This window comes from Anas platyrhynchos, chromosome 19 (assembly GCF_047663525.1).
Source record: "Anas platyrhynchos isolate ZD024472 breed Pekin duck chromosome 19, IASCAAS_PekinDuck_T2T, whole genome shotgun sequence".
Taxonomy (NCBI): Eukaryota; Metazoa; Chordata; class Aves; order Anseriformes; family Anatidae; genus Anas; species Anas platyrhynchos.
In genome coordinates, this window is record NC_092605.1 from 7653727 (window position 1) to 7672633 (window position 18907).

General features: G+C 40.7%; 1 protein-coding gene across 2 annotated transcripts; it reads left to right on the top strand.

Moving 5' to 3' along the window:
• The first annotated feature begins 687 nt into the window (after positions 1–687).
• Positions 688–8936, top strand: CD7 (CD7 molecule). 2 transcript variants are annotated; one of them, XM_027471278.3, is made up of 5 exons: positions 688–1128; positions 3017–3409; positions 4790–5128; positions 6712–6821; positions 7896–8936. In XM_027471278.3, the coding sequence occupies exons 1-5, from the start codon at positions 1056–1058 to the stop codon at positions 8004–8006; spliced, it is 1026 nt and encodes a 341-aa protein (XP_027327079.3). In that variant the 5' UTR covers positions 688–1055; the 3' UTR covers positions 8007–8936. The 2 variants fall into 2 exon arrangements, with proteins under 2 accessions (XP_027327079.3, XP_021126914.4); XM_021271239.4 differs by lacking the exon at positions 688–1128 and adding an exon at positions 1541–1668.
• The last annotated feature ends 9971 nt before the right edge of the window (positions 8937–18907 follow it).

Genomic DNA, 18907 nt, shown 5'->3' on the forward strand with positions numbered 1-18907 from the left:
GATGGCATAATTTGATAGTTGCAGTTTCATTTTGATGTGCTTTGTTTTGTGTTCTTGTAGTCACCACAATGCCATGCCAACTTGAACACTGGCTATTCACTGGTAACTCTGCATCGATCATTTTGTTCTTTGGCTTCTTCATGTCCTTTACAAAACATCACCATCACGTGAGTCCCATACTCATTACCCAGCATTATTGGGATGATCCACTTCTTGAGTATTGCAAAATCAAAGCCCAGGAGCAGGAAATCCCTCCTGCCATCTGCTTTTGTATCTAGCAGTGAGTCTTCATAGGGCTAATTGAAAGCCCATTTCACAACCCACCTGAACTCAGTTTTCTTTACAAGGATTGATGACCCTTATCAGCTGTCAGGCAATCATTCCTTCAAGAGAAGCTGTTTGTTGTATCAGGGAGAGAGTAGGGTGTGAGCTATGACTGAGCTTCCCTTTTGCTGGTGGCTTGCAGCTACAGAACATCTCTAAGCGTGAAGCCACGGGAGAGGTACACACTGAACTGCTGCTCTGAAAACACTCACCATCCCATTGCTGGGAGAACACAGGCTCATCATTGGCAAAACACAGGTCAAGCCTGCAAGTTTGTGAGCAGGCTTTGTATATTAATTTAAGGTTTAGCTGAAGTAGCAGTGTATCTTTCTCCCACTTGCCCCTTACAAAGCCAATGCTTCCAATTGCAGCCTGCAGCAGGGCTGGCTGCTGAGCCTGGGGGCATTGACAGTCTGTATCGACTGCAGCTGGTGCTGATGTTTCCACTAACAGCCCCCACAACTGGGGCTTGTTCTGTGGTAGTAAAGTGTGGGCGTTGCCAGTGTGAAGTCAACAACAGAATACACCTCTCTCTAAATCTCTCGCTCCCCTCTCTGTCACAGTCTCTGTGATGTGAAGACAGAAGAAGCAAGTTGCTGGGGAGGGGAAGAGAACTTCAGTTAGAAAGCAGCTGACGTAGCTAGAAGATAACAGCCAGGTTTTGGCACATAAACCTGTCTTCAGCTCATCAGTTGGGTTATTGAGAAGATCAGCTAAAAAGACCTTGGAAAATGCCGCAGACATCACCTCTCCCAGCTGCATCTCTCTTTCTTCTGCTTCTCCGGTTCATCCCTGGCCTGAGTGGTATGTACATACAACACTGCTTCTCTTAAATTTCACAAGTTTCATTATATATATATATATATATATTTTTTTTTTTTTTTTCTCCTCCTTAGCTTATCCTCTCAAAGAGGTTCCTGGGTGTTTAACCATTAACAAAAGCAGGTGGTACTCTGAAAAAAGCATTCTCTAACATTTCACAATGCGTTTTCAGAAAAAAGTGAAAGAGTGTTATGCTCTGAAGCTTTCTTTTCTACACACTAATTACTCTCTATAACAATAGTGGAAGTTATTTTCCTAGTAATCCAGCATGAATTGTGTACATATTCTCAAGGCTGACATGGGGAGCTCGTTACTGGATAGAAATGAGTGTTGGTATTTACTAGGCATGTAATTGGTGAAGGTGTAATAAAGCCTTACTAGAAATATCAATTGTATGTTGTAGCTATTGAGAGCACAAGCCAGAGGCACACTTGGGGAAAACCATGAGGCTCTCTGAGGAGGAGAAACTGAGGAAAAAGATGCCTCAAACACCAGATAGCCCTTTTCTCCCCATGATGTCTGGTTTGTTTGTTAATGACCTGGAAGCATGGTGACTTGAGGGGGGAAAAAAAAAAGGAATCCACAAATCAACGTGTTTGAATTGAAGATGCATTGAAACTGGTGCTAATGTTTTAATGTGCTTTTGTCATTGTTGAGGAGTTGATACTGATTTCTGAAAATATAATTTAACCCTTGTACTTTTTAAAACTCTTGTCTTTTGGAGGAAATGATTAAGTGGTTGTGGCTGCTTGCCATAAAGTGCCTGGGTTCTTAGAACACATAAGTGGGGGTCAGCTTAGAAGTTCTGATTTTTGGTTGATGGGGATCAATTCCCTGGGCTTTCCTTCCCTGTTTGTTAAGGCAGAGTGCTTTGCACTTTTCCAGCCTTCTCCATTGCACCATTTATCTGTTGCTGAAAGATAATTGTTGATGACTCCTGGGTTGCTTTAATTTTCTTAATAGTGTAGGATGTAGAATGTCCTCATGTCTGGACAGGTTGGATTGACCTACATTATCTGAATTCCCATGATGCAGTCTTTCTGTGTTTGACTTCTGGGATTTTTCCCTTATTAAAATAAGTTGTTTTAAGTATATAGGGTACCTTACTCTGATTGTGAACACCTGAATATTCAACCCTTCCTATATTGTCTTCTTCCAAGATATCCAATATTCTGTATTTCAATTCTCTTTTTTTTTGTTTGTAATGTAATTTTTCTTATATTTATTTGATCTGTCCTTTGCTATTCATTCCATAAGTACTTTCTATTCTTTTTTTTTTTTTTTTTTTTTTTCTCCAGATGTTCAGGTTTTTAGAGAACTCAAAGGGTCTCCTTATGTGTTCTTACACCTTTGTTTCTTAAAATAGGCTGTAACATTATACCTTCTGCAGTTCTCTTCCTAAGAGGCTACATTGTCGAGTTCCCTGATATTGTTAAAGCTTTTTTTCTTTTCTTTGAAATATACAATTTTCTCCTGTTCTGTCATTTTGTCATCCCTTTGAACTCCAGATTTAGATCCTCAGTCAGCTCCAATTATTGGGCTCAGTTCAATGAAGCTGATATTTTAAGAGCTAAGAGGATCATACTGGGAACCTACAGTGCAGACTAAATTTTTTATGTGAGTGACAGAAGCCACTTTTTTCACCAGAAACTTTTGAGCTTTGGGTGTGTTGAATCATGCAGGTTAATGGGGATAAAAGACACTCTAGGGTTTAGGACAGTCAAGAGACTACATACACAGAATATTAAGACTAAGGTTCAGGTTTTCAGAGCTGTTCCACAGACATAAATGATTATATTTGCAACTTACTTTGATATTTATAGAACAAGAAATCTGATATTATCATTTCTATTGCATTTCTTATTTTAAGGTGAAGAAAATGCATTTCTTGAACAGTCAACAGATGTTGTCAGTGTTTGGGAAGGAGACTCCGTCAGCATAACTTGCTCAATGTACGATTCAGAAAATGAACTGGGGATGTACTTGAGGACTAGAGTACAACCAGAAAATGTTTTATATGTTCCCAAGGATAAGAAACCAACTGCTAATAAAGCTTTTGTGGATCGCATCAAGTATTCAAAGGAAGGAGCAAAACTCACAGTAACTCTGCTCAATGTACGGGAATCTGATTCAAATTTCTACCTATGCACCAGGTTTATTATGAGAAATGACCATCATGTCAGGCTGGATGGGAAGACAACCATTGTAGTGGTGAAAGCTCCTGTGGTTCCACCTCTTAAATTAGGAATTAATAAACGTGGAGGTATGTTTGAAATCAAAGATTGGAAGAAAGAATAGTGGGAGGGACAGTCTAAAAGAATTTTACCAATGTCTACTCAGGTGATGTATTGATTTGAAGGAAAGTGTAAGCCTGTTCTGTGAAAAGATGAAGAAGACATCTGAAACATCACTTCATGACTAATTTAATCCTAGCTACTTGCGTAAGACTTTCACATGAGTCAGAAGTGTTATGGCAGCAGGGTGGAAACAGTGAGGGCCCATAGCTGTTTTCAGAACCATCTGCTAAATCTTTATGAAAATGAACCAGCAATGAACCCTGATTTTGGTAGCAGCTTTTGCAAATCTCTTTTGGTTTTGCTATTCCATCTGGAATTATAAACCCAAAATAACTAAGAAGCGGATGCTAGGTAGGGTTTGTGAGTTGAACATCAGTGGATACAGGGATGCATGGTTTTTATCTTTTTAGAAAACAGTTGAATAATGGCCACATTTTCCTCTTGGTAGTCATTTCTGGTTAGGGGAAGAATTTTTCTGTTTTTGCCCTCCCCTCTCCTCCCCCCCCCCCTTTTTTTTTTTTTATTAAATTATAAGAGGGTTGAGTCCACTATAGTCTTTAGCAGCTTATTCCCAGGCATACCTACCCTACTTGTAAGACCATTTCATCTGAACTGTCTTTGCCAAAAATTACAGAGTTTTCTTCCTTTCCAGTTCCCAATGCATTTAAAAACTCTGGGTCAGTAGTATTCCCTTATATCTATAAAGACTTACTATGTTCTTTCTTAGACTTCTCTTTTCAAACTTCTTCACTGTGTTTTTTCAAATGAATTCTGCCTTGTTGATTATATGCTGTTAATCCAAATTACGTTTTTAAATTCTCTTATCTTTTTCTGATGCTGATCCTCTTCTCTGAAATACCTGCAACCTTTCCAGAATTACCTTTTGCACAGAAGCGATAAATTGTCTAATTCTTTTATTCCCTCATCCACATTGTTAATGATAATGTAAAGAGGTACAGGGCATGTCCTTAGAGGAACTCAGTGAAATGTGTTCCACATTGGACAGCAGACCATAAATAACTACCTTGAAGACCATTTTCAACTGTTGATGGTACACACTATGTATGATTTCATCCAGGCCAATGGTACCCAGATGCTTTATAGCTTAATCTCGCTTGAGAAGGCTGTACTCAGTCCTACTTTCAGAACCTGGGGCAGCAAAATATTCCAGGGTGCACTGAGATATATCTCTGTTCTGAAAGCATGTATAAAGGCAGGCTTTAAAATATCATTTTTTTTCTATATTTCTGTGCTAGGTTCTTTCTCTCATTGACCTCTGTATTTGCTCCCTAGTTAAAAAGCAATGTGTTAATTACATGGCAGTCATCAGTTTCTCTTGTTTTTAGCTGGAATTATTGAACAGTCACCACTCGTTGTCGATATTCAACAAGGCCAGTCTCTCAACATTACCTGTGCATTGAATAGTTCATATAAAGATGAAGAGATCTGCTTGCTCAAGACTCACACGCAACCTGAAGGAGTGCTATGTGTTTCAAGTCAGAAAGCTCTAGAAATCTTTCCTGTTTTTGCTAATCGCTTGGAGTATTCAAAGGAAGAGAAGAAACTAGTGATAACGTTACACAACCTACAGCAAAGTGACAATGATGTGTATGTGTGTGCTGCAGTGCTGAACAATTCCTTTCTCTTCTCAGTGAGCCAAAGAGGCACCATGGTGATGGTTAAAGGTATTGTGCTTTTGTTTGCTTAATCATAAATAATTATAGGCATGTTATAAAAGAAGACATGGACTAAAAGCTCACAGACCTATAGTCAGGCCAAGTAGAGCTCTAATTCATGACTAAAAATCCTTCAGGACCAGGGAAAGTCTGGGGAGATGCTCACGCTCCTCGGGGTCCTATACAACCAGAGGAGAATTTAAAAATAGAAAACTAGCGATAATCCCACATCTTCACTTAGGGAAAAAAAAATATAAAATCAATAATATATATTTTTACGTATATATATATATATATATATATATATACGTAAAAATATATATTATTGATTTTATTTATTTATATATATAAAAGTAAAATAATATAATAAGTATATAAGTAAACATATATAATATATATTATATCATAATATTATATAGTGTATAGTATACTATATAATTTATGATATAATGTAATGGTATAACATTATATATTATATATTTACTATTATTTATAATATATAATATAAATATGTAAGTATATAAGTAAAATAATAGTAAATAATATAATAGTAAAATATATAAAATAATATTAATATATAATAAAAATAATTATATAGATATAAATTATAGTATTATAATAATATTATAATAAATAATATGATATATAAGTAAAATAATATATATAAGTAAATTGAGCCTAAAAATAGGTCATACTAAGAAACACAGAACAAGTCCTTGGGCATTTTCTTTAAGTACCGAAGATAACAGCGATGATCTCACACATCCTTATTATACACTGAGCACACTGAGCATATTGTACTGGGACTTCATTTTCATGAGAGTTAGTTATAGCCATTTTTTAAGATGAATCCACAATGGTACTTGATTTTGACGTTCCTGGTGCAAAAACTGTGCATTGACAGTTTTGATGGGATCTTTGAGCAAATAAACTAAGGTTTACATAGGTGCTAGGAGCTGCAAAAGATCTATTTACAAATTGGTCTGCAAAAAAAGACTGGTCTCATGCTATGCTGCTGGCTATAACATGTGCAACAACTCAGTAGCGTGAGTTGGGGAAAATGACAGCTGCACATCAAAGCAGTGGGGTGATAACTAGATAGAATGTTATTTAAATTGAGATTTTAGAGAACTGTAACCCTTTCTACCAGCACTGTTCTATTCATTGTAGAATATTTTTTTTAATTGTCTGTACTGTTTGCACCCTCCCAACCCTAGTTGTTAATTCCTATGTACTCCTGGTGGAGCCCTCAATGGTGATATAACAGTGCAGTAAACTTTTTTTTTTTTTTTTTTTTCCCCGTTATGAGTGTGTGGTTTTGCTTCTGAGCTGTGGTACAGAAGCTGTCACCTTTGTAGAATGCTCCTCCCTGACCCTTCATTTGCCACTGACAGTTGTCACCTGCCTCCAAGAGAGCAGAGGCGATGCCAGCTAGAATACTAATGGCATGACTAACGTGGCTGTGGAGCATGCTGTTCACATTTGATTTCCTGCTGACCAGAGCCCCACACATACCTAAATATTTTTTCCATAATAAAAATATAATTCTACCTCTCTTCATATTATTAATAATAATATAACTCCACATGCAGGAGGGGAGGAGACAGCATTCACTAATAGTTCCTGGGCCTACTATGGTCTTATCATCATGGCAGTGCTGCTGCTTTCTGTGCTGATGTGCTACGCCCTGTACCGTGTCCATGTAAGTATGCTGTTACAGTCCCAAAGGAAAAATGAATCCATGTTAACTGAATAGGTGCCTTTTCAGTCACAGCCAAAGGTATTATTTGTAAATAGTGATTGAGTCAAGCAAATGCTCGATAAACCTAGAGAATCATGGCTTTGTGTTGTCTACTCTTTGCTCTTGTTTAATGTCCACTAGATGTAAATTTTCAGAAGTAAAGACTGTTTTATGTTTTTGTAGCTCTTAGTAAATCATGAGACATTCTTTGCCTTTCAATATGGAAGCTCAAGTAATCCCTGCAGTCAACAAAGCAGCCATGCATTGTATCTGTTTCCCTGAACAAGGCAACTCACTATTCTGTTTTGCTTCTTTTTTACTTATTTGTTGTCAGTCAAGAATGGAGACGTGTGTGTATGTATGTGTGTATATATATATATATACACACATGTACACATATTATACTAGAGTGTTTTGGGGGAAATCTGGTACAACACAATGTCATTAAATATCCCTGTGTGTGGAAGTATCTCTGGGAGAATGTTTTTGACCTGTCCTAGAAAAAAAAAAAAGGGTGATCAAGAAACTTTTCATTTATAGGGATTTTTTGGATCCATTTTCTATAGAAAGCATGTTTTGTTTTGTTTTTTTCCTCCCCACTTTGATAGATCCTCACAGTCCAAAACAATTACTCAAAACAACATAGTAGGATTCACAGGCCAGACCCTTATCCTGTACCTCCCCTTTTAGCTTCAGTACTGCTAAAGCCAGTGGTATAATATCACCCTGGCAAAGACAAGTGACCCTGTGGGAACTGGTCTCATATGTCTCTGGTAACAAACTACAGTTTAAGGCTCAGCATTATTTATGTAGGGGCTGCAGTTGCATACAAATCTTGAAGGAACTTTTAGTGGAATTGCATCAGACTGACAACACAGATTGAAATGACTAGGTCATAAATTTCAACCTAAATCTGTAAGACCTCATTGTGTTATGAGAGAAATCTTAGCAGCTGGACTCCTAAGATGTAAATTGGCAACTTGGTCGGGGTCTTTTCAAGCTTTGTTCTGAATGGTTGTTTGCTTTCTTTTGCAGATGAAGAAATATTTCCAGAAAAGAAAAACAAATGCAGTGTATGAAGATATGTCTTACAGTTCTAGACGCAACACTTTTGTCAAACCTAACGTTTACAACGATTGCACTTAAGCTGGGACCATGCTGGATCAACTGTCCTCTTCCAGGTGCCTCTGAGAGCTGCGTTGGCAACTCAATGTAGTAGCTGAACTGAAAACGCTATCGTATACCTTCTTTAGTTGCAGGAAAAATCTGCCTTATTTCCAAAGCTGTTTTTACTTATTTTTATCACTCGTGAAATACCTTTTACTTTTCCTTGTACAGAAAATGCATGTACCCTGCACATGTGTTTGCAGTGTAGAGTGGAAAGCAGTATTTTTGGAGTGTACGTTTGGCTAGATGCAATATATGGGATTGTTTCTGTGATGATAGATAACCCTTTCAGGGAAGGTGAGATAGTTTGAGAGGTCTCATTTTGCGCTTTCATAAGTGCTCAGAAAGACCATAACAGGCTTGTTTAATAATTTGCAGTGTATCCATGTATGAATGAAGTACAGTTTTCGAAAGAATCTGTGTGGGGTCTACCCAAAAGCTCTGGTAGCTAAAACTACTCATGAGTTAAAGCAACATTTATTTTTTTTCTGAATAGAATTCAGAAACTTTGTGACAAGAATGCATTAGAAGTGAGGTGCTAGATATGTGTGGGTTTAACTATTCAAAGATCAGAATGGTCCCACAAAAATGCAATCAAGTGTACATATTAAATTATTAACCTTGCTGTGCCAAGCCTGCTGCTCAGGAGAGGTCATTTCCCTTCAAATGACAGTTGTGAAATCCTGTTTACCAGACTTGAGGAGGAAATCTGCTCACCCAAATGGCTGGATTTCCCTTGTAGCAGAGGGGCGTCTGTTGACTGCAGAACCTGCAATCATTGCATAGCTCTACATGAATAAACCAATACAATCTGATTGTGGAAACTGATCGTGGTCTGAGCCTGAGGGTTTTATACAGTTGCTTGCTACTTTTGTACATGTATTAAAGACTTTTTTATGTCTCTTGCAATTGAGTGCTAGTTATTGAATGGACTGGTTCATGTAGATTTTATAATAGAGTGAAATTAAGTCTTTTTGCAAAATGCACCTAGCAATACCTCAAAGGATATGATAATCATTTGCCACTTTTTTTTTACACAACCTATATCTTTTTTTTTTTCTTTTGAAAAATCACTGAATCACTAATCACTGAAAAAAATATTAAAGAACAATCTGGATGATGTATACTCCTGCAATCCTTTCATGGTGGCTAAGAAAAAACTCCTGAAGAGCTAAAAACTTCAAATGGTGATGGGGAGGAAACAGATGGCACTGGGGAAGCTTGGCCCCTCCTTTGGACAGCCCCCTGCACCCTGTCACAATGGCTGAGGGTCACAGGGTCAGCTAAATCTAGAGGAGATAGCCGTGCCACTTTGGGCTTTGTCTAATGTTTGCCTCGTGTATTCACCTGCCTTCCCACAGGAGTGCTGAAGGAGATTTCAGAGGGAAACGGGCAAGCTTTGGGAATAAATCTGCTGTCACCCTTCCCACAGTTAGCAGCTAACACAGGTGCCCGTTTTGTGAGCTGTTGATGGCTGTGGATGGGGGTAATGTGATGGCTGCTGACACTATGCTCAAGCCCGGTGGGCACAGCTGTGGGATCCCATGGCCGGGCAAGCACGGCCCCATCTGGGTCCCATGTTCCCCTTGTGAGGTCTGGTGTCCCTCTGTCCCCAGCCCAGGCCCTGTCTCCTGCCCTGCAACAGGTCCCATTACCCCAGCAAGGGGTATCCCTGTGGCCTGCTGACTGCGTGGGGCCTTGGCCTGGGGATGGCTGGAAGAAGGCACTGGGGAGTTGGACCAAGGTAGAGCCCCAAGGAACTGTGCAGCCACTTGTCTGGGGACCTCAGCACCCTCTTCTCCATGCATCAGAGCTGCTTGCGGTTGTCACTCAGAGAGGATGGGGTTCCTCCATTTCCGCCTTTGTCCCTGATAAGCCCAGCTCAGGCACGGATGCAGATGATGCGTCAGATCTGGGAGCTAAAGCACCTATGCTCAGTCATGTTTTGTCACAAGCTCCGCTACCTGATTTAGGCTGCTTCCTCCCACTGACAGTCATGCCAGTGAAAAGCCTGAAGACATCAGTGGGTCTTGTCCCTAAGGCCTCCTCTACCTGTGTCACACACGTGAAATGGGATTTAACAGGGTTCTGCTAAAGCGGATCTCATTGAAACCAAGCACACATCTGCCTGGGAAGGAAAATAGCACCTCACCTCCCAGGATTTTAAACTGATCTTTGCCTTGTGCAAATAAAAGGCTTCATCTTTGCAAAAGAAGTGGTGGTATAGTATTAAAGAGCTACACTCACAGAGAAACGCTGCATGAAGTTCAAATAAACAAACTGGCATTTAACATTAGCTTTCTGTAGCAAGGCTGCTGTGCAAGCATGACCACAATTGTGGAAAAAAACGAGCTGTGAAAGAAAACAGTAGTGGAGGTGGTTTCTTTGGTTTAGCATACATAAAAATAAGTATAGCCTAGCTGAAGGAAATGACATATAGTGAGACATTTTGTGAGTTGTACCGGTGTAGAGGTGTAGAGCAACAAATCCTCCCAAATTAACTCAAGCGGCAGTGAATTAACAGCTTGGAGAGGGCTGCCAGGGAAATAAGTTTACAGCAGCAGTCACAGGAAAGGGCTGGGTATTTGGCTGTTAGAGGGTAGTGGGAGGTGCTAAGATGCAGCATGGTCTCAGAGCTTCCCTGGTAGGCAGACAAAGTCAATTTTTCATCTCCAGAGTGGACAGCAGAAATACACTGGGGTTGTCTTGTTGCCTCTGCTGTTGTTCATTCTCTTGCCTCTGCACTGGAGAGGGACAAGGGGAAAAGTAAATGTACTATAGGGCTCTGAGACTGTGTCAGTAGCCACCACAGTGAGAATGGTATCAGATTATTAGTGTGGGCCCCTGCCCCATTTAAAGGGCTAAATGACAGAAAATGCAACTAGGAGCAAAGCATCTTCAGATGGCAAAGCAGCAGCTCTTGTTTCAGAGTTTACCAAAGAGATGAAGAAAGCAGAGGCAGCTAAGTGAGGACAATACATGAGAAGCAGAAAAGACATGACAGGGAAGGTACGGCCATGCCAGAAGTGACTCAGGGTGCTGCATCAATCAGTATGGAGGGCCCAGGGATGAGCTCTTGGGAATGGGAAAGCTCATCAGGAATAATCTTTGGTTATTCACAAAACTGGAGAGAGCAGCCAGCACGTATAAATTACTGCTGATGAAGTTCATAGATTGATTTAAGCAAGAAAGTGTTTTTATCCTTTGACTAAGGCTAATCTGACAAGTTCATGCTTGAAATCAGATGCCAAGGAACAGCACAAGGAGCTTGTTACGCAGAATGACTGACATGTGGTAGAGAAAAGAGTTGACTGTCCATGTGGCAGAGTCCTGGAGTCCTGCTCCCTGCTGGGAGTTGATGAAGTGCCTGCCACTTCCCGGCAGCCTCATGGACAAGCAAAGGTTAGCCGAGTACTGCTGTGACAGCGCTGAGAGAATGAGGGGTTGGAATCTGTCCAGAATGGTGGGACATGGAGTTGAGCCACAAAACATTTTCCAGGCCTGTATATGGGGTGGTAGTAGGTTCTCTTGTTGTGCATTGTGCTATATTGTAGCACACGGGACTATTTCCAACAATCTGCAAGCAAATGCTCGTATGCTGCTAGCAGTTTTAGATGCTACGTGCCATATTTCTGAAGTCTACACTGGTAGAGTGGTCTGGAGTTAGTTTCTTCTACCCATTTATCACTGGTTGCTGCTTGTGATCATTTTCCATCCAATAACTTTCTGTTGGTATTTGAAGCATATACCCAGCATTACTGCTGACTGATTATATCACGAGGTCTCTGTTAGTGACAAAGTATTTCCATTCATGGCATACAGTCTTTTGTAAGCACTTGTCTTTCAAGGCATTTAGGTTTATCTTTGAATGTTTGGTAACACTCAGCTAGCAGTCAGCTTACAGTCAAGTTGAAAACTTGTAGTTATTTCAGGTAGCTCACAGATTTGGTTTTCACACGGTTTAGAGCTCTGAAAATGCATTCTTGGTGTCGTTTTGTTTTGTATGCTTCTTTGTTTACCTGACATTATTGGTTAATATGCTTCTACTCTAACTAAAGAATTCTTTGACTGCTTGACATCTAATTTTAACAGTATTTATTTCTGTTGCCATACATGTGTTGTTTTTTTTTAACACTGCTTTGAATGCTCCAGTAATGCCTGAGTAGTGGCTATGTGAAGCATGCAAGGAATCTCCCAGATTCCACTCAAAATCTCAACAGGTTTTAATTATCTGGCAGCTTAAGTATTCTACCTTCTCTAGAATATCCCCACGTGGATAAGTGGCTTAATATTAGAAGCTCATAATTTTTTATTCAATAAAGTGAAATACAGCAACTCACCTAAATCTTAATCAGATTGAACAAAACACTTTTCCTAACATGTATTGTTAGGAAATTGCTGGTGTATTTTTGAAATTCTCCCCAGGTATCAAGTCCTGAGAGAAGATATTCACCCGAGTTATTAGAAATCGTCTACTATTCTCTAGAATTTCTGACCATAGTGAGAATAACATCTAGGCATTGCGGATGCCAAGTAGAAGATGCTCTCATTTTTTTTCTGTGAATTAGTAACTGTAATTAGTAAACCACTGGGAAAGAAAGCCTTGAAGTTCATTTCTCCCTGCAGTTCATGCCACCCTGAGACATCAGGTCTGTCTCCTCTTAACACAATGGAATAGGTAAGGAAAGATACCTTAATTAGATCATAGAATCGTAGAATATCCTGAGTTGGAAGGGACCCTGAAGGGTGTCTGGCTGAGATTCTGGGGTGCAGGAGCCAGTATTTCATCCACAAATCTGTTAAGACATATTTCTAAATTATGCAGCCCTTTTCCATATGAGGCATAAAAGCTTATGCTGGGGCTACTTGTACAGATAATACAATGGGAGTAATAATTTCATCCACAGATGACATAATTTATAACTCTGTTGTGACAGAAGAAATAGCTTTGTTGGGGGGAGAGGAGGAGGTTCTCTTTCCTTACACATAGCACCTTGCAGCTCTCAGACAAGTCCTATAAGAAACCACAAAGGGCAGTTCTCATGGTTTGCATTTGCATCGCTATCTTCACTCAGAGGCATAGCTGACAGCAAGACCGCAGATAAATGGCATATAAAGTAGACAGCTATGTTCTCAACCAATTTTTAAGGCTGGATGGTGAGCTCACATTACACCCAAATGGCCATGACTTCTAGGAAAGAGACTTACTAAGAAACACTGTGTAACATCTCTGTGGATTTCTCTGCTACTCTAATTCTCATATGATATAACACTCACGGTGCAGATTCTTGTAGAGAGTCTCCTAAAGTGGACACAGCCATTGACCAAACTCTAACAGCTTTTGGACTCAAAACCCTTAAAAAAGGTAAACAACTCAAGGTTTTGAAAAAAGTCATTAGCAAGAAGCTATGCATGTATGTGTATACACACCAGAGGCAAAGAAACTACAGCTCCTAACGGCTGTCAGGACTAAAATTAAGAACAGGCCGTCTGCAGAGAGCTGTATGTTCCTCCCTTGTAGAAGCTGTTTTGGAAATTAAGGTGTTGCATGCAGACAACTATATTTCTTTCTTAGCCAAAAGAGGATATAGAGGAGAATTTCCAGGTTTTCAGCTCAGAGAAGCTTGAATGAACAGTTCAAACTGAGGGTTTGCACCTTTTAGACTTGTTCAGAATTAGGCAAACTAGGAGGGAGCCATTCTTGAAAGCGTCATTTTTCAAAATGTTCTTATCTCTATTGTCCTGGCTCTTTTGCTGGTAAATCTCACCATTGTGGTCATGGTGAGTTACCAAATAAGCTACTTCATGTGGCTGTAGGCAGAGATGGGCTGTCCTCTCAATGCTACTTATTCAATGGCAATCTCTAACACTTGGACCTGAGGGCACCACTCTGATGGAACAAAAAGAGAGGCAGAAACAGTCATAATAAAATTAATCATGTTCATTAATAACATGCCTTCTTCAGCTAGCTTCTCTTAGGCTGCTGTCATACCTCGAGAAAAAAAACTGTGGTCTTTATGGTAAAAATACAGGAGCCTGGGTGCTACAGGGATGCTTCCTGAGGTGTTGTGTTTCTGAACATACGTTCACATAATAAAAAAGAGCCATGTGAATGCATTAACGGGCCTCGGAGGCTTAGCACGGCCACACTGAGCTCTGATAGGTGCTGCAGGCTGGGACCAGCTGCAGTCCTACTGGCCATGGTGTTTGGCTCGGGTTGATCTGCTCAGAGCATCACACATTTGCTAATTAAAGCCATCTTCTATCTTTTCCATTTGAAAGAGGAGAAGCTGAAGGACTAGATAGCTGATGCAACTGCACCAAGGCCATGAAAGATGTCGGAGGCTGGTTAAGAGTTTTCTTTCCTGCATGTCATGCAAAGCCACCAACACAAACAGTCCCACCATATTTCTGTTCTGTAGTTATGTGGAATGACATAAAGGAGGGTGATGGGACAACCAAACCTGTTCAGCCTTCAGTTGGCATCACTTTAATTGACTTACATTCAAAGGTCTTTATTTATTTATTTATTTACTTATGATTTCATCTACCTCCTAGCACGAAGACCTGAGAGAAAGAACCTCCCGGTTTTACACCATGCCTGATTTTTCTGTGCAGCAGAACTTCAGGCATGTGCCAGTGGCACGCTGAGTGTGGCTGGTCTCTGTGGCTGCTGACAGGAACATCTCTGGAACTGAAACATATTATCAGAGGGTAACCTTACTCTGTCAGTCACTGCCGATAAGATCTGAGGTTTTCTCTTTTGCTGTGGTTTTTTATCATGCATAGGACCTCTGACATTAGAGCGGAGATTTTGTATATATGTCTGACCACTTACTACGTACCCTGTTTAGAGGAAAAGCCTTTTGGCTCACAGTCTGCAGCACTTTATTTGGGCATTTCTACATTACACTTGTACGACTTTGCCTCTGCATATGGCTGTATGGCTGCAGCAGCTCTTTCTGGGCTCACACGCTCTGCCCGTGGTCAGGCCACTTCTGATGCATCATTATGCTCGGGTTTCACCCACACACTGCAAGCAAGGTACTGCAGGGTATCTCAGCGTGGAGCTCATGTAAGCATGTGAACGAGCACCGCTCAAATACTGATGCAGCAGTATTGCCTTTCACAAGGCTTGGTATCTGTGTAGGTCCTGAATAAACCCACCAGTATCTGTCAGGCGCTCAGCACCAAGTGTGCCCCAGCTATGTTGTTATCAGTGCTCAGGCTTGCTAGGTTGAAGCCACACATCTCACCTGCAGCCTAGATGCACCCCACGTAACATAAAGTCCTGAGCTCGCAGTCTGACAGTGAATAAGTGAAGAGAAGGAACCACCGTGGCCTAGAGTATTTAAAGTGATGCTATTTAAGAGACAGAAACTAAACATGAAAGTTGCTTCTGTTTTGTTTTGTTCTAAGCAGAGCTATTTTAGTAATACAAAACCAGTGTCTGGGTGATAAAAATTGATTGCTGGATGGGAAAATCATGCTCCCACATGTGTTACTATGCCTGCTAGGTTCATAGTCAGTAATTTTATTTGAAATATTGTGCATGTATAGGAGTATAGGAAAAGGAGGGGTATTCGTGCAGGAGTGGGTACTTCCAGGTATGAGCCAATGGCTCAATAATCTGAAATGGAAAATGTTATCAAATGCTCAATTCCTTTAAAAGCTGTGCAATTACTTTTTTTTGATGCACTCTCATGCATTGGTGTGCCGTGCTTTCTGCCCAACAGTCCCGGCCTGCTCTTGATCAGAGAGGATACCTCTGGCCACCCTGAGTTGTGATGTGGTGGCCATGGTCTGCTGCTCTGAGGTGGCCCAGCTGGCTGATTATCCCAAGGGCCATGCTAAGATGCATTAAATTCATATGAAAGAGGTTCTTGAAATGCTTTTTAGCCTGAATCATATATGGACCAACTTGCTGATTACGTGTATCTGCTTAGGCAATATATTCTCAGCTCTGACAGATCCTTTGTTGGCTGAACTCACTTTTTCAATATAAATTTTTAAGTGTGCTCAGCTGTTATCCTTTAAGATCCCCTTTTAACAGACTCAAACTTAGTTGCATTATACAGCTGGGTATAGAGGCCATTCAGGCAGGAAACTAATTCCCCACTTCTGGTTCTTCGCAGTTTAAGTGGACAGGTAATGAAGCACAGCTGAGGCTTCTTAGGCACACAGGGATTCGCAATACAAAAGAGAGGCACAGAAGGAGAGGGGGCTGCTTTGTTTGAACCAGAAGTCAGTATTTTTATTTATTTTTTAGGTAAGTAGTTTTTATTGTTGGTTCTAAAGCAGTATCAGAGAAGCTTTAGAAGCCTGTTCCCTGGTCCTGTCCTATGCTCCTTTCTTTCCCTTAGTGAGACCTTCCAGTAATCAAACACCCTGTAGCACCAGGATAGAAGTACTGATAGAGCAAAGCTGGCTTCCTGCCTTTTTAGTGCTGGCTGTGGTAATTAAGTGGCAGAATGTGATCAGATAGGTGTGTAAAGCTCCACTGCTGTATTTCAGCAGAGACTTGGCCTCAGGGAAACAACCCAGCTTTGTACGTCAACCTGCCATGCTGAATGACGTATGGAGCCTGAGCTCATGTGAGCAGGTAGGCAATGGGTTTCTGAAGCTGAGTTAGTTATGAGTGATTAGACAAGAGGCCTTAAGTTGTGCCTGGAGAGGTTTAGGTTGGATATGAGAAAAAACTTCTTCACTGAAAGGGTTGTGAAATATTGGAACAGGCTGCCTAGGGAAGTAGTTGAGTCCCCATCCCTGGAGGTCTTCAAAAAATACGTAGAACTGAGTGGCATGGCTTAATGGTAGACTTGGCAGTGCTAGGTTAAGGGCTGGGCTGTGTGATCTTAGAGGTCTCTTCCAACCTGAATGATTCTATAATACTTTGTCAGTGCAATGTGACTCTAGGAAGAGAGTGAGAGCTAATAGCTGCAGTCCCTGAGATGTTTGGGAAAGGCAGCAAGCACAGATGCTTTTCTGCCCTGATGGAGGCTTATTGCAGTGGCACTGGGTGAAGGAAGGTGTTGTACTCTCTGCACATCTCTGGCAAATCCAGCAGCCAGAAGGGCTCTGAGCCTACATCGTGCTTATGCTGGGAGCAGCCTCAACCCACCTAGCAAGAGAAGAAGGTGACTTAGTATCTTCTGCAGCTCTGCTCTTTGTTTTTTGCTAAAGCCAAGCACCCTGCATCTTGCATGGTGGTATGCATCTGCTTCCTGACAGAGCACTCTTCTGTTGTGGGTGTCTAAATTAGCCTGAGGTCATTTTACCATTTTCAACTATGCTGCAAGCCTGGGATCAAAAAAGCAGGTAAATGTAGTGCCAGTACAGCAAGACATTTTTGTTGTGAAGTTTTCCCTGAAGTTTATCTTGGAAATGTATTTCCTTGGCAGCAAGATCAGTTTGTAAGAGTCAGAAGATATAACTCTGTTCTTTGCTAGCTTTTCTCTCCCCGCTTTCTTGTTTCCTTTGCAGCAAAACAGGACATCTCATCAAGACCACAAGAGCAAGTGTTGTCTGTGAGGTGTTTTAGTTTTCTGCATCTAACCTCAGCCAAAGAGCTACCTTTAACACCATCAAAGAGCCTGGCCAGCTGGGTAGAAAGGAAAGGGGTGTGGGTGCTGTGAGGTTCTTCACAGCTGGGGAAAATGAAAATACCAGAAGCTATTAGAAGGAAATCTTAATACCCTGTGGGCTCAAGTGGTTTAACTTGCTTTTTTTATATCTGTGAAAATTTAAAAGACTTTTAAATGGTGGATTTCATAGTGGTTTGCATCAGTATTTAACAGGAAAACCCTTTTTTACATACTGATATTTGATTGTGTAACACTATAAATGTTTTTGTTAATATCTGTTCCCATTCTTGGCTTGAGACACCACTTTCCACCCCTCTTGGTTTATAAACTAATGAGAGAGGGAACCCTCTGGTATGTTTAAAAAACAAGTGAAAACAAACAACCCTTCCGTTAAGAGAATGGAGAGAGATCCTGGGACACTACCAAAGTGTGGGAAGAGGCATTTTTGAGGATGTTAAAGCAATAGTAATAGGCTAGGACCAGCAAAGAAGATCATAAAACTAATGTAGGGCATGTATGGCTAGAAAGGAATTGAAGAGGTGATTTGATCCATGTGTTTACTATGGAAAACAATCTGGTACACCTGAATCTAGACCATCCCAAGAGTTAAGTGCTTGCCTAACCTGTTCCTGAAGGCTCCAGCTGATGGCATAATCCATACAGTCTGTTCTAAAGCTGAACTTCCCTTGTAACTGGTCTCACCTGACACTATGCCAAAAATGCATTATGTGACTAGGTGTGACAGGCAAGGCAGCTTCTCTGGGGAATATCAGTGGTATGGTTTGGCCCAGAATGGGGAACGTTGAGGATGCTGCTGCCTGAGAGGAAGCAAACTCATAACAAACCCTGTGTAGAGTTGGTAGCAATGCAAGAGCTGTTATGAAAAGGAAAGTAATGATGTTCAATTTGCATTTAATCAGAAAATATAATTCCTAAAACTGTCTGGAATGGAGCAGATAAATGAGTCGTGGAGGCACTTGATGTGATCAGAGTCAAAGGGACAGACTGATTCTATACTGGGCACCATAGTGAGAAAGAAGGTGTGCTCCCATGGCTGGACAGTGAAAACCAAACTGACAGCTGTGCTCTTACATCTCATTGGCAGTGCTTGAATCTCTGGAGCTTTCTGTATGTATATATAGACATGTGGGTGCAGATGCACACTCTACCTTCTACCCTGAGCCTATTCCTATCAAATATTCATCAGAGGAAGATTTTCATCTGCACATTTTACATTATTCAAGCTTAGCAGTATTTCATCTTGCCTACAGGATTTAGATACCAGGGATAAAACAG

Excerpts from the sequence above, each read along its gene's own strand:
- CD7 (XM_021271239.4), top strand. The coding sequence starts at position 1,590 with ATGAGGCTCTCTGAGGAGGAGAAACTGAGGAAAAAGATGCCTCAAACA. Across the intron at positions 3,410-4,789 it reads AGGAATTAATAAACGTGGAG|CTGGAATTATTGAACAGTCA; the intron begins GTATGTTTGAAA and ends TCTTGTTTTTAG. Across the intron at positions 6,822-7,895 it reads ACGCCCTGTACCGTGTCCAT|ATGAAGAAATATTTCCAGAA; the intron begins GTAAGTATGCTG and ends TTTCTTTTGCAG.